This window comes from Lepidochelys olivacea (assembly GCF_965140295.1).
Source record: "Lepidochelys olivacea isolate rLepOli2 genome assembly, chromosome: 2".
Classification (NCBI taxonomy): Eukaryota; Metazoa; Chordata; order Testudines; family Cheloniidae; genus Lepidochelys; species Lepidochelys olivacea.
Genome location: NC_140412.1, coordinates 163475915 through 163492303, shown reverse-complemented (window position 1 = coordinate 163492303; position 16389 = coordinate 163475915). Strand labels below are relative to the sequence as shown.

At 38.8% G+C, this 16389-nt stretch overlaps 1 protein-coding gene across 1 annotated transcript in view; it reads left to right on the top strand.

The window, feature by feature from the left end:
* The window catches only part of FHOD3 (formin homology 2 domain containing 3), a 627222-nt gene that overhangs the window by 462531 nt on the left and 148302 nt on the right, over positions 1-16389 (top strand). The window contains exon 10 of the mRNA XM_084620053.1: positions 792-1030. Coding sequence (XP_084476179.1) covers positions 792-1030 — 239 coding nt within the window. The remainder of the gene's footprint in view (positions 1-791; positions 1031-16389) is intronic.

Below are 16389 nucleotides of genomic sequence, written 5' to 3'. Positions count from 1 at the left end.
CAAGAACCTGACAGCCCTCAAAGTGATAACTGGGGATTCTTAAGTAATCAGTATAATTTAATACATAATCTAAAGATCAGGCAACAGATTGTAGCAACATTTGTAAAGCTCCAAAGTAGTCCGCTATGTATAATATCTCCATGCCCTCATGTAACTACTTTCTAGAGAGTAGAAAATCTAATGGCCAGACTGAGTTTCAAGAGATGTGGATTTTGTTTATGGACCTGTCCCAGACTTCCTGTGGGACTTTAGTAAATCACTTAACCTCTCTGTGGCTCAGTTTCCTCATCTATAAAATGAGGATTGTATATCATTACCTCCAGTGGTGGAGTGGCAATTCACAAGACTCAAGGTAAAATCCTGTCCCTTTTGAAGTTGGTAAGAATTTTACCATTGAATTAAATATGGCCAGATTTTCTCCCAGGGATTTTCAAAGGCGTAAGGGAATGCAGTCCCCAAATCCCACTGTAATATAATGGGAGCTAGACATCTAACTCCCTTAGATTTTGAAAATCCCAGCCTAAATGTTTACAGAGCTCTCGAAGATCTGCAGATGAGGGGGTCTATGCAATCCCAGTGTATGAATAGCAGCAGTAAGATGAGTATGTAGCATTTAACGAGGAGTAGCTGTTGTAATGGTGAGTATAGTAAGAGTCAGTTAAGTTCTGCTGGGAGCAATGACTTCATGATTGGGGATGATGTGCAGCTACATATTCATTGTTAAAACGTGAGTGAAAACATAGGAAATCTAGAGATAACGTGTGAAAAGTCTCCCCTTTTGTTCCTTTCAGATGACACTGAGACATGAGGATGGAGACGAGACTGCTGATCCCCCTCCCAATGGGCGCAAAGATAGAAGAAGGGCCAGTCTTGGCTCCAGTGAACGAAGGGGGTTAGAGCGCAGGAGAAGCCGGAGACATTCAGCCCAGAGCATCAAAAGCACTTTATCAGCTCCTGCAAGTCCCTGCAGTCAGTCGAGCCCAAGCTTCATGTTAGGCCATGGGCAGCATATTGAAGATCTTAGTGAGAAGTAAGTGCTTGAGACAAGAAACATTCCTTTATTCTCATTGTTGTTCCTTTCTGTTGTATTCATTGCACATCATTGACTCTGATCATGGTAAACTGTTCAGTTATTTCATTTTCTCCTGCCTTTCTTGCTTTATTCAGAATGTATCTTAATGGACAAAAAGGTAAAACGCTACCAGAGGTTTAAAGGAAGAAAGGTGTGATCACTTGGTTCTTCTATATTCACCTGCCTTTAAGATCTATATGTTCCCTATGAATAGCTGCCTGTCAGTACTATATTTCATTAATTTTTAGAAGAAACAAACCTTCAAAGTGATCTGTAAAATAAACAAATACATTCCTGAGTCTGTATTACCATTTGTCCCACAGGAATGACATGAATGGCATGAGATAGAACATTAATAGGGTGAGATCTGAACAACATTTATTGATAGAATTTTCATCTATTGTAATATATGGACAGAATTTCCATCTGATATATCCATATAGTAGAAGATTCAAATTCTACAGGGAGGCCCTGGTGAAATCATAAACATCAAGTTTTATGACACTTGTGCAAAGTTATTGGTTGTTTGGTTGGAATGAATTCATGTGAGACATTTTCTTTTTACAATCAGTGCTCCAAAACGTGTATTTTCTTTCAAGGCTGAGCTGTTGTTTTTAATAGATGTGATGTTATATTTAAGAATTAACAAATGAGATGCAATAATGACCAACTGGGGATGGAATCAGTGGCCCAGGACCAAGGCTAGCCATTCAATCTAGCTGGTTATTACTGCTTGAAAAGTGCTCTGGACTGAGGTATTTATTGGCATTATAAGACAAAAATGAAAACTGACAGATGTTTAAATTTTGTTTATTGCCACTGCCATTCCAGTTCATCTGGACAGGGTTTTGTTAGAGAAAAGTGGGAGTTGTTGATTGTCAGCACCTCTGAAAACCAGGCACAAAGTGTCTTGAGCTGGGAAACCAGAAACTGAAGCACATCAAACAAATGAAGACTTAACATTTGTGAAGTTCTTTGAGCATTTCTGATGGAAGATACTATATACAATCCTGGAGCCTCAAAATTCTGCCAGTCATGTAGGAAATTTCCTACCTTGCAAAGTAAATTTTACTGAATAACAATGGATTCCTCTTAAAAAGACCCTTCCTTCAGAATACATGAAATTTTAAGGCTCCAGGACTATTAAGTAGTAGTGGTATGTCATATACCGCATAGTGGCTTCTCAGTATATTGAGGGTAAGTCTACACTACCGCAGTACATTGCAGCTACGCCGCTGTGACGTATCTGGTGAAGACACACTGTGCTGACAGGAGAGCACTTTCACGTTGGCATAATTATTCCACCTCTGCGAGAGGTGCAAGACATAGCATGGTGTAAACATTGCTGTAAGTCGATGTACGTCGCACAATGGAGATGTTGTTTTCACACCCCTGAGCGATGTAAGTTCTATCGACTTAAGCAGTAGTTTAGATCAGCTCTCTATGTCCAATGCATTTGTCATCATTCCATGTTTTCATTTGACATCTCTTTCATGCTTGTTTTTGGCTGGGTCTATAGTGAATTTGAGTCTGAGGGCCTCGTGGTCTTACAGGCTGATGACAAGGATGACCGTGCATTTGAGGCTGAACTTCAAACATCTTCAGTGTGAGTGTTGCTGCAGTTGCTCTGCATGGAACACCTCTTGCATGGTTCTGGGCTTTTTCATTACCTTTTGGTGTCTGGAACACATACAGTGGGTGTGATTGACTCCTTAGGGTGATGCATTTGGGTGGAAGAAATGCATTTTATTTCAGTGCTTTGACTCCACAATGATCCTGGATTGATTATTCTGTTGTAATCAAAGACATGCAAGCACACTGAGTTATCCTTCCTGAGGTACATTACAGTTGGTCAGTTTGATGATTTTTTTGTCATTTGCATTCACCCTATTGTTTTCTTTGTTTCATAGCTGGGAACTGGAGAATGTATAACACCAGATGGAAAAAACAGTCTGTCCCAAATCACACCATCCTAATCCCCAACACACAACCCTCTAATGCCCTCTCTGTTTAAATCTGTGTTCATCTCCTTTTGGACCTGATATTATGCTAGTCACTTTCTTTGTCATCTATATTTTAACCATTTTGGGAAAGATCTTGGCCCCAGCTCTGGATGTATTGGCAGTGGGCAGGAGCAAAGTACTACACTTCATTCTCCCACTCAGTTCTTGCCATACCAGAGGTTGGGCCTGTAGTTTCTTCACTCCTGGAAAATCCCTGAAAGCTGACTCTTTGAAATTCCAGCCATTCAGCCTCTTGAGAGGATATCCTGCTTTGCTGACTAGTCATCTGCATGATTATGTTTCTTTCTGGATATGCAGAAAAGAAGCCTATATAATTGTCATATTTGATAAAGGGTTTTTTAAGAGCTAACTTTGATATAATGTATAAGTCTTAGAATGCCTTGAAGTATTTAAAAGCATAGCTAACCACTCTGATTCATTATTTGCATTGGCTGCATCCTGTTTCCCAAGCTATAAACATTAAAGCATCAAAATAACATCTAGACACCACATATCTGTTAGTCCCAGACTTAATTGTTTTTTTTAACTCCTGAAACCAATATGACAGCATTAGGGCGAGAGTAAAGGCATATGGTTCAGCAGTTAGATCAAGTTAGAATATTTGCCTGTTGGGACCAGAAGTTCTTGTATTAATGAAAATGAGTCTGACTCTCAGAACTCTGGACCATGTTTTTGCCACACCTGGCTACTACTTAAGGGTACCATTTTCCCATTCCCTTTCAGGATCGCTATGCAGAGAAGACGTTATGGACTATTGTTTCAAAATAGTCATTTTGTGGGCTAGTCATTGTGCCTGAGAAGTAGGAATATTATTTTCTAAAGGGCACATCCTGGCCTCAAAACTAAACAACACAGATTTATGTTAGGTAATTTGATAGAGATGTCTCTTTTCTTTTTTTTATAGAAATATGGTTCTATGGAATCTTAGTAAGTTTTTATTCATGTTGTATCTGAGTTTAGTCACAGAGTTGGTGGAAACATAGGCAAAAAAACCCTGCAAAAATGTCTTCAAAATATGTTTGTTGTTTTTCACCAAAATATTGCAATTTCAATGCATACTGTTCCAATTCTGAAAAATTTCAGCAAGCAGCAAACTCCCCATGGAGGCATGTTTGTTGTGGGTCCACAGTCCCACCTCCATTGCCCATACAAACAAGTATCTGGAGCATTGTCTTAACTAAGGGCATGTTACATCTGCAACGGTATATCAAAAGCCAGCTCAGTGCTCTCCTGGTAGTGAAATTGTCAGCACCGGACTTTTCCAGACGCCACAGCCTGGTGATACCTTTTGTAATTCAGCCTATAGAAATTACAGGAGGAAAAGGCCTAATTGTTCACCTGGGATCAGCTCTAGTGCCCATTGAAGTCAATGGAAAGACTCCTCTTCAGTGGGCATTGGACCCAGCCCGTAGCATATCACCTAGCAAATGCAGGATTGCTATTTACAGTGTATTTTGCAGGGCTCTATCTATTTTAGTTATAAAATATCCCCAGCTATGAGGCTTCAGTCACTTTCCTTGGAGACTCTTCCAAATTTGCTTCACCATTAGAAAAATTTTACTGGTATTCAGCCTAATTTTCTTTTCCTTAGATTTACTTCCTTGCTTCTGCTGGTAATTACACGGTACATATGTCACTTGATTCCGATGTTGGCTTTACACTGGAATAACTTCATTGACTTCAGTGGAGCTACCCCTGATTTACACTCTCGGGAGATCAGAATCAGTCCCACATAGTATATTGTGTTTCTTTTTAGGCTCTTTTCTTCTTGGTATTTATGGACTCCATTCCCCAAATTGCAGCACGCCCCAGGTTCCTCAAAGTACTCCTTTGCAGAGTGTTCCTCTTCCCTTTCTTTCTAACTCATTCAGATGGTTTGGCATTTATTTTGCTTTTGTTTACCACATCAAACAGGTTGTTCAGAGTCATCTGCTTTGTGTCAATAGGTAAGATTTACTGCAATGGCAAGGAAATAAGTCTTCCAAAAAGAGAAATTTATGGTGGCAGTAAAGCAGAAAAGACAATAGTATCCAAATTCTGTTTTCATTTGCAATGCTGTAAATCGAGCGAAGCTGCGTGAAGCCAGTGCAGTTACTCTGATTTACACCAGTGTAATTGAGAGCAGATTTTGCTTGTAAGATGGGAAAAGGTCAGACTATATGTCTTTAAGGGCAACCAAGTGGAGAACTTGTAGGTCTTTTTCATCATGTTGGCAACCGTCTTCCAAAGTAAATGTACCACTGTTCAAAACAAATAAGGGACTAAATCTGTTCTGTTAGTGTGGTTTAGCAGAGAGCAAAAGCCATCTTTATATACCCATTACAAATACTTAACTAAAATTATACTAAGTGTGTGTGAGGGGAGGAAGGGACTTTTACAGACAGGCATTTTGCTGCAGGCATATTTCTGTTACCTAGACCCTTGACATTTACTTTAGGCCTCACACTCACAAGTTTGCCTTGCACTAGATCCTTTTCTGTTTCCATTCCGCAGGTGAGCTCACTAAAGTTTGGAAACACTTTAATCCTATTAAAATATGACATTTAGAATGATTCAAGGGTGGCACCTTGTGAACTTTTTCTGTCCTGCTCAGAATTTACTAGTCTAAATCTATGGGCCTAGCATAGCATTTTATTTGTAAAATAATAGACTTCTTACCAAAGCATTTCTATATTTTATGTGTGACTCTAGCTTTTTTTCCAGCCATGCCAATGGCGAGTCAAAGAAGACAATAAACAGTGGCAAGATCTTGCATGATAGTGGAGTTTTCATTTTATAGCCTTAATGAATCTTGTGTGCAGTGGTCACATGAGCATTAATAGACAAGTCAAGTGACTGTGTTTCACTTTTGGTTCTCATACTGACAGAACTGAAGGCATATAGTTTGATGTGCAGCTGCGTGGTAGTGGAATTCCTCGGTATGGTTTTCACGTAATGTGCTCTTCATGGGCCCATCCACACACAGCAATATACCAGGAACTGCCGGTCCTCACAGTCTTTCAAATGGGCGCAATGATGAGCCTATTCCACAAAAACTGATCAGACCAAGTGTTTCTCTTTGATCCTTATTATACAAAGAAAATCTTCTACCCCAGAAATACTTCAACTGAATTCTGTCAACAAGACTTAGTGAGCTTTCTCTGGGAAGTTGAAAGTAGATTTACACTAGTGGATCTTATCAGCATTTGAGCAAAGAATCTATCTATGTTTTTTAGGGAATTTAAATATGAAGTGTTTCCAAATAATCTACTGAGACTTATAACGTTGTGAATAGTTAAGTTTAGGTGATAATGCCATCTTATTAGACTCCCTTTTAATTTTTTAGTTTATAATATGTTTCCTTGGCTGTTGTTTATTCTGTCATTTCTGCCAAAATAATAACATGAGGATTAGTCACTCTACATGCTCAGCTGGAGCTTGTACTGCATTAGGATGTTCTGGTGGTACCACAGGACCCTAGCAAGCAAGCAACAAGTAGTTATACTGGGAGGTCTGTCAGGTCTACATAAGCAGGCTTATATGGTGACTGAAGCTGTTATGACTTTACACTCTACCAGTATTAAACCAGTTCAGGGGTAAGTTTCCCCTAAAACTTCCCAATCTTACTTTGTGTTTTGAAGAAGCTTTTCTTCCAGAAGGACTCTGTAGAGGAGGAAAGAAGCAGTGGCTAGAGACGAAAGAGGACATGATATACTTGTGACGAGTGTTCAAGTCTGTTGGCACCCCCTGGAGGAGGACCTCACAGTCAAGATGCACGTTGCCCTACTAGTGCCACTGGGGAAAAGCCCTTCTGAGCTAGACAATAGTGTAGGAATTTTGAAGTTACATCTGCACCAGGTTTTCAGTGTCCCATCTGGAAGAGCCTCCCAGAGCTGAGAGTAACTCGAGGATATTGTGACATAATCCATTATCAGTGGAATTATGCTGAGCCTTAGAAAGGGGCTGGACTTCCTTCAAGCCTCTTGGAAAAGATGGGTTGTTACTGTTTTGAAACACGACAGGGAGCTGTGCAAACATTAGAACTGTCTGGTTTTATGTGTTTTGATGTTGGAAGACCATTCAGCTACATGAAGGGATCATAGCTGAACGCTTTTTGAGATCCTGAAGAGGGTTTTCTCTGCTTAACTTTGGACTCTCTCCAGCTGCACAGCCCATAGCTTTGGCTATAGTGGCCCATAAATTTTTGTGGTGAGACAGTCCTCCAGGGGAAGGTATGCCCAAAGTATATCTAAGACTTTTTACAATTATTGTTATGATTTTCATGGCTTCTGACATTCTGACTATAACCAGTCCTTGATTCCCCCCTCCACCCACAGAATTTACCATGTCAAAATTGTAGCTCTAGTCACAGAATTTTGCGCTTTGTTGACTTTCCATTGCCACAGCTGATATTTCTTGGTGCTATGAAAACATGCTATCGCACAATTGAAAGGCAGATAGGTTTGTTTTTTTTAATTAAATGATGATGAACGTATGTCAGATCCCTTAGGTTTGGCTGACCCTGCTATTTAAAAAAAGAGAAAAGGGCAATCAGGGTTGCATATAGCACTTGACTCTGCTGGCCTATCAGGAGCTACTGTAATGAAAGTAATTAATAGCAATAATAACAACAATATATGAGTAGGGAGAGCCAAGATTAAGAATTTAAGGGGGCCTATCTAATGGTAGGACATCATTGTAAAATAGAGGGGGTTGTAAAAAGTAACCTTTATCATTTAATGAAAAGACATTGAGTTGTACTTTCTCTTGCCTGAGATTTGTCCCATTTTTGTGTCTGAGACAGTTATCCAAGGCAATAAACATCTCCTGTAGAAGTGATAAACACAGAGACATAGGTTGCGGTATTCATATACTGAAGGACCCATTCATAGACATCCTAGGGTAGGCCACCTAGCATTATGGTTCTTCTTGAAGTAAAATGATGTAAGATTAAATATGGGGGTGGATGGGGATGTTCTTTTAATTTTATTTCATTAGCCACTGGTATGGACAAAAAATGGTGAAGAAATGAAGATCTAAGAATAGTGGTCCTCAGAAAAGAGTGGTGCACGGAATGGCAACTGTTCATAACATCAAGCCATTGTTAGTCTCTGACAACAGTACCTTTACCAATAAAAATAGCTGTTGGGGCCCTCCTATTTTAGCTTGGGGACGGATTCCCTTTGTTATGTCCCTCATGCATTCTGAAGGCGGTAACGGTAGCGGATTAAATGAAGAATGAAGCAATGCAGATTTGAAGGGACAGCTGATGAAACAGGGAAGCTAGAAAAAAAAAGATTTGTATACTCAGATGATTTTAAAGAGAATCTTAGAGTGGTCTGGAGGAAGCTAAGGAAATACAATGGATGAGGGGAGATAAGAAACTGATCAAGAACAGTTTTCACTCCCAACCTAAACCATATGTAATAGAATCTATTAATTTATATGGCTCTTGCCCTATTAAAATTTGGTTGTTCAAAGCTCTGCCACTGACGTTGAGCAACTTGCACAGACCCTCTGTACATCAATGTCATCATCATCCTCACTCCCATAACCACGTTGGTCATTGGGGCACCATCACAGATGAGCAATCTACCAATTGTCTCCACCCCTGACAATTGTGTGTCAGTGCTTGAGTCTCTGCGAAGTCCATTCCTGGCCACTCGTTTATACATCAGTGTACCCTTTCATAAAATGTGTGTAACAATGTGAATTGCTTTGGGTTCATTGGGCAAAAGTATGAGATATAAGTATGATACAGGTGTAAGGTGGTATTTATCATAGTTTATAGAAAAGAAAATAACAGGAAGTTAAAAAGCAAAGAGCACTGTCACATATGAATACAGAACGGAAACATATTTCCCCTTTCAACTTTCATTACCCTCCTTCTCATTTTCCAAAATGTAATATAAGTCATGGTAAAAGGATGTATGAAAAGAAAAGGCAGGATTTTTGACCTATTAATTACACATATTAATTTTCCATTTGATCGCAAGTACAAATAAAACCCTTTCTACACAGTGGGCCAAATTCTTGCTAATGTATACCTTAGGCAACCCATTATCAGTAAGATTGCATGTGGTATAAGTCAGCAGACTACTAATTTTATCCAGTAAAACCATTTTATTGAAAATACTTGATGGACATGAGGCTTGCTTTGTTAGCTTTTCTTTTCTAAGGGGGAAAAAAACCCTCCAGTGTAAATAACCTTTTCTTCCAGAGTCATAATTTGATTAATTTGAAATGTTGGCAACTCTCCTTTTTGCTGTTTAGCCTTACACATAAGACTAATTAAACCTCTTCTGTCTGTGAAAGGAAAGACTGTATCGGAATGCTCTTGAAAGGAAGAAAAGGGAAGCCTTTTATGACCAGAGGTGCTTCAGAGCATTTGTTTGTTTTATAAGAGCTGAGGCAGTTAATTATGAACGGCACTGTTTAACCTAGGAAAGTGAAATTTGAGCCATAAATTTATGACAGCAGCAAGCAATCCTGGAAGGAAATAAAATTGATACCTACTATGACTTGTAAAGTCTTCTCCTTGATGGAATATTTTTCATTTTCTATTTATTCACCTGTAAGGAGTTCAGGAAAGCTGCTTTTCAAGTACTCTGCGAGAGGGAAAACAGATCTGATATTTGAATGGAAAAAAATCTGAAAAGTAATGTGCCTTAAAATCAACCCTAAGGTTTCATTTAAAAAATAACTTTTGGAGGGATAGTGTCCACAGTCATATTATCTCATGTCAGTGAGCTTGGCCAGTGATGTGCAGTGGCTATTTAAATAGGTAATTTGAAGAAACTAAAACGAAAAGAGCTTGTATGCTGATACCTTAATTTTTAAACCGTGGCTTTCCCTCATTGGCAGTAAGCAGTACACAAAGGCATTTGCATACCTGATGGTTTCAGAGAAGTGGGAGTACAGTGTCCTGTAACTTAACTAGGGTTGCCCAACCTTATCATTCTGTGGACCACTTCATAAGAGAGAGATTCTCTCATGACCCCACCTTCCCTACCAACATTTCAGTGCCCCACTACCTGGCTCTCAAAATACTTAATTTTGCAGATTATCTAGGAAGGACTCACAGGCCACTGGTCCCTAGATCCACCTTGCAGGAATCGCTGCCTTAGGGCCCGATCCAATGCCTATTGAAATGAGAGGGAAAACAGGTTGATTTTAAACTGTTGACTGTAATGGCAGTTGAATCAGGCCCTAAAAGAACAGGAATCAAATATTGAACAGAGGTCTTTGATATACTAATATCTCATTCAGTAAAACTTGCATAAATGCTCGTACAAAGCAAATGATTTTTGGTGAAAAAAATCAAAATAAATATTATTATAAAAACATCCTTTGCTATTTCTCTCTGTTGTGGACCAGATTCTGCTACTCATCCTCAATGAGCAATACCTTACCTTACTCCATGAAAAGTCCCATTGATACTAAGGACAGCAGAATCTGGTCTTATATTGAAAATTCTTTCTCTGTTAGACAGAAATATCCTCCCAGCTACTTCCTTCAAATTCCCGATTAGCCATTTCTTTCTGTTGGAAAATAACTAAGAATTTGAGAATTGCCTGTTTCAAGCTGCATGTTGGAACATTTAGAGGTTGAGACACTAAAAATAATGCTTGTTGAAATACTAAACTCTGTACTGTAGGGAGCAATCTTGTGCTGACTGGTGGATGGACTAGATAATATAAACAGGTTTTCTTCATCTCTGGGTTCTCATATTCTGTGATATTAGCGTAACATAGTGTCATGCTTTCAACTCTTACAGAAGGATCAGAGTCACAGACTTTAGAATTTTCAAACACCTTGTTTTTGAAAGCCTTAATCCAGATCTATTGTCTTCTGGTTGTACTGCTATTCCTTATCATCCTGGTTATTTAATGGTTGCAGCATCCTTTTTCCCTTGTGTTCTCAGAGACTGCTCCTAACCACATTGTAGGGTGCACAGATATTATTAGATTGAGATTCCACTAAAGAATAATTACAACTTGGATTTAAGCAAAAAAGGATCATGTAAAGAAAACATCGAGATTCTTCTGTGTCTGTGTGTGTGTGTGTTATTTTCTTTAGTTAGCACCTTATTCATTTTGCTTTTCCCTTTCAAATAAAGTTGTAGGTTGGCCTTCGGGTGTTAGTTTTTTTCTTCAGTCTCTGTGTTTTTAAAGCTTATGTTTCATTAATTTGAGGAAGCTATTTAATGTCAGCAGCAGGAACAATCTGATAGATTCAAGTTTGATTTTATTTTTAAATTAAAAGGAAGGGGAAAGGATTATCCATTACTTTTAAAGCTTTGGCTACATTGCTTTTAGATTCCCTTGGTATATTCTGTATCCATAAACTGCACTTTATAATCTTGCTAAACGTACATGTACTTTAAAGGGGCTACAAATATTTCCCTGTCTAACTTTGGGTTCTTGTCATGGAAATAGCCAAACAACAACTTTGCCCTATTAGATATCTGTTAGTTTTCTTGGCCGATGATAATCTTTTAAAAGTATTTGCCCCCTTTGGTGGATAACAGACAGCCATTTTAAAGCTGAATTTTAATGTATCCATTGTTCCAGAATTTATGTTTACAGTTTTAAAACACTAATTGCAAAATTCTGATTTGTGATTGATATCATGGAACCTAAGTAAGCCAGTGGTGGCCTTAATGTTGGTCAAACATGCCAGTCCATACAGTGCTAGCTGTAAGCTCTGTAGAGATAAATATTTGCTTTGTGCTAAACTTGATAAAGTAACTAGGCCACTGCTGAAAACCTTGGCAGGTTTTGGAGCTCAATTTCATTGAATAGTTTCCACTGAATCATTTTTCTTAATCTAATTATACTATTGCATTGGCACAAAATCTACATATATATGTACAGACAGAGGGAAAAAGAAAGAAACTATTGCCAAGTTACCCCTTCTCCTATTCACACAAAAATAAACATATACTTAATAAGAAATGCCCCATTGGAGCTGCCAGGTATATTCAGAAATCTGTTGGCTCTTCTCATTTGATCTGTCTCCTCTATCTGTTTGCTTCCACCATATTTTATTATATAAATGGCATTCCCTGTCTTTATTTAGCTGTTTTCCAGTTTTAACAAATGTTTTGGAGCACATTTTCCATTTTTACAGCATGTTTAGACAACGAATCTGCAGAAGATGTTATATTTCAGCTATTACATGAGCTCTGTATAAGCAGAAAATCTATTTTCTATCCATACTGAAAGTCAGCTGGCACGGGAACTATTTTCTGGATTAAGAAATGAAAAACACCGTTGATTCAGCAGGTATTTTAAGAATAAGATTGTCACTCATCCCAGGCATGAATCAGACCCACTTTCATAAAAACTCTACTCTAGAGGTCAAATTCTGGAGCTACATGTTCAGTTGCTGATTAAGAGTGTTTCCCAGTTATGGACCCTGGATCTGGGTCTTCCCTTAATATGTTAATTCAGCGATTTCCACTATGCAGATTCCACAGTAGTTGGCATGGTCCAATTTGGCTCCACAGCCACAGAAGCCAATGCATATTTCCCTTCACCTTCTTCCCCCACTGCCCCTGGCATCTTCATAACAGACATGAGGACAACCAACCCTTTGCTCTGATTCTTCCCAGCCCAACTGCCATATGTGTCCCATCCTGCTAGGGCTAATATCAGCAGAGTCACTGAGCCCTTCTAACATTTGGATGAGGGCCAGATTCCTTCTGAGCTGCTAGCATTGAGAGAGAGAGAGTACATGAGAAGGGTCACCATGGCCTGAGAAGAAGTCCAGCTGGCTGGCATCTCTAAAATGAAGCCATCATGTAAGAAGCACAGTTTGGACCCATCAGTCCATTGCACCACCACTGGATAGCTGGGGAGATGGGAGGAGAGAGCTACTCACTCAAGCTATCAACTTTCCACCCTCCAATCCACCCACTGCTACACAAAAAATTCCCTTCCCCCCCCTCCCCCCAAAAATAATTAGTAACTCTGGTCTCATCTTGTCCTGTATATTGGAGACTTACAGATCTTATTGTGTCTCTAGGGTGGAGTAGGTAGGAGGAGAGACACAAATGGGATTAACGTAAGGCAGCTTTAAGAGCAGGGGAGTGGGAGAACTCATTTACATGACTTCCTGTGCCTCAGCCAAGGCACTCAGCACCTCCTCCTTGTGGAGCAGCATCAGTTCACTTCTGTCCCACTCCCCTGATCCCCACCACCACCACTTTCACATTGCGCCTGCTATCCCCAGGATCAATTGGGCTGATATGTAGACACTTTACTAGCCTCTCTGGAGCTAACTGAGAAGCCAAAAGATCCATGTAGAGGACATGGAGACCATGTGCCTATGCTCATTCCTAAGTGTCCACTCAGCAGTGCGTTTAATTGCCTTGTTTATTGTCCTCATTTTGGTTATGCATAATCAAAAGTGCTTGTTCTAGAAAAATAGGCCAGTTTCTTACAAAATGTGCAGCTCTGAAAGGATTAACTGCATACGTGTTAATGGCCAATTGTAAACCATAAAACCAAGAGTGCCACAGGAATGCTCCATGTGTAGATCATTTGAAACATGTGATACTTTGAAACAATACACAAATGTCTGAGTTGCTGGTTATTTGGTGGCCAGAGGCTATGCTGCAAATGGACTTGTCCATAGGTTCACAGCCTGATTTGGGGCAGGCAGTGGTAACATAGGCTCCCAACCAGTTATCTGATTTTGAATATCCTGCCCTGACATCATGCAAGCAGTAACACGTAAGAAGACATGCTGGGGTTTTTTTAACCCCAAAAATGAGGTCAGTGCTTGTAACAGATGCCAGATGACTAGCACTGGAAACTGAAGTATTCTATGTGTACATACAGGAGGTAGAGCAAGAGCAGAGGAAACATAAGATCTTCATATGACCCTATTAGAATTTCTGAACTCTGGCTTGAAGGGCCCACCACTAAGGGGGAGTGGGGGTGTAAATCTCACTCAAGCCTTGGACTCACTCTTGAGACTGCCAATAAGGGTGCTGATTGTACTGGTGGTTTTGGAGATGTGACTACCTGTCCACTAGGAACTGGGTTGAAGTCATAGACATCCATATAGCTGTTATGTGATAATGATTTTTAGTTTTTTTTTTAACCTGGGATCTATTATAGCAAGTGACTTAGAAGTGAAAGTTGCTCCCTATCCTATTACTGTGATTCTTGAAACAATCTAATCCTCCAGGTGTGCGGATATTACGTACAACCTTCCTGCACATCGTATATGTGTTGTGAGATGTGAGATCAAAGGCCAAGTTCGTATGCCATATGAGAAGCATGGATGTCTTGTATGACTACACTTTGATGTGTGTCCCTTCTTCAAACATATGTTTAAATTAGGGCTATCAAGCGATTAAAAAAATTAATCCTGATTAATCACATGATTAAAATAATTAATTGTAATTACTCATGTGATTAATCATGCTGTTAAACCATAATAGAATACCATTTATTTAAATATATTTGGATGTTTTCCACATTTTCAAATATATTGATTTCAATTTCAACACAGAATACAAAGTGTACAGTGCTCACTTTATATTTATTTTTATTACAAATATTTGCACTGTAGAAATAAAAGAAATAGTATTTTTCCATTCACTTAATACAAGTACTGTCATGCAATCTCTTTATCATGAAAGTTGAACTTACAAGTGTAGAATTATGCACAAAAAATAACTGCATTCAAATATAAAACAATGTCAAACTTTAGAGCCTACAAGTCCACTCAGTCCTACTTCTTGTTCAGCCAATCACTCAGACAGACAAGTTTGTTTACATGTTCAGGAGACAATGCTGCCTGCTTCTTGTTTACAATGTCACCTGAAGGTCAGAACAGGCATTCTCATGGCACTCTTGTAGCCGGTGTTGCAAGATATTTATGTGCCAGATATGCTAAAGATTCATATGTCCCTTCATGCTTCAACCACCATTCCAGAGGACATGCATCCATGCTGATGATGGGTTCTGCTCAATAACGATCCAAAGCAGTGCAGACCGATACATGTTCCTTTTCATCGTCTGAGTCAGATGCTACCAGCAAAAAGTTGATTTTCTTTTTTGGTGGTTTGGATTCTGTAGTTTCTGCATCAGAGTGTTACTCTTTTAAGACTTCTGAAAGCATGCTCCACACCTCGTCCCTCTCTGATTTTGGAAGACACTTCAGATTCTTAAACCTTGGGTCAAGTACTGTAGTTATCTTTAGAGCTCTCACATTAGCACCTTCTTTGCATTTTGTCAAATCTGCAATAAAAGTGTTCTTAAAACGAACAACATGCTGGGTCATCATCTGAGACTACTATAACATGAAATATATGGCAAAAGGTGGTAAAACACAGAGCATAAGACATACAATTGTCCCCCAAGGAGTTCAGTCATAAATGTAATTAACAGGTTATTTTTTTAATGAGCGTCATCAGCATGGAAGCATGTCCTCTGGAATGGTGGCCAAAGCATGAAGGGGCATCCAAATATTTAGCATATCTGGCATGTAAAATACCTTGCAATGCCGGCTACAAAAGTGCCATGGGGACGCCTGTTCTTATTTACGATGTCACCTGAAAGTGAGAAGTGGATAGCATGATCTCCTGTAAATGTAAACAAATTTGTTTGTCTTAGTGATTGGCTCAATAAGAAGTAGGACTGAGTGAACTTGTAGGCTCTGAAGTTTTACATTGTTTTGGTTTTGAGTGCAGTTATGTAACAAAAAAAAATCTACACTTGTAAGCTGCACTTTCACGATAAAGAGACTGTACTACAGTACTTGTATGCAGTTAATTGAAAAATACTATTTCTTTATCAAGTAAATCATTTTTATCATTTTTATAGTGCAAATATTTGTAATAAAAATAATATAAAGTGAGCACTGTACACTTTGTATTCTGTGTTGTAATTGAAATCAATATATTTGAAAATGTAGAAAAACATCCAAAATATTTAATAAATTTCTATTGGTATTCTATTGTTTAACAGTATGATTAAAACTGTGATTAATTACAATTATTTTAATTGCAATTATTTTTTTGAGTTAATCGCGTGAGTTAATTGTGATTAATTGACAGCCCTAGTTTAAATCAATGAGAGCTCATGATAAGTGCCTGATTGACAGCACTGAAAATGAGGTATTGCAGTCTGTGTTTTAGCATGTTTTTGTTATTGTTAACCTGCTGAACTTTGTTTGTGCTGATCTAGGTAGTTTTATTGTAATTCTTCAGGATGCTTAGTTGTTGGCTTTTCCTGGAGAGAAACGGTCCTTTCAGGCTAAGTGAAGTGCAGAAGTTTTGTAGGGGACTGTTATTCG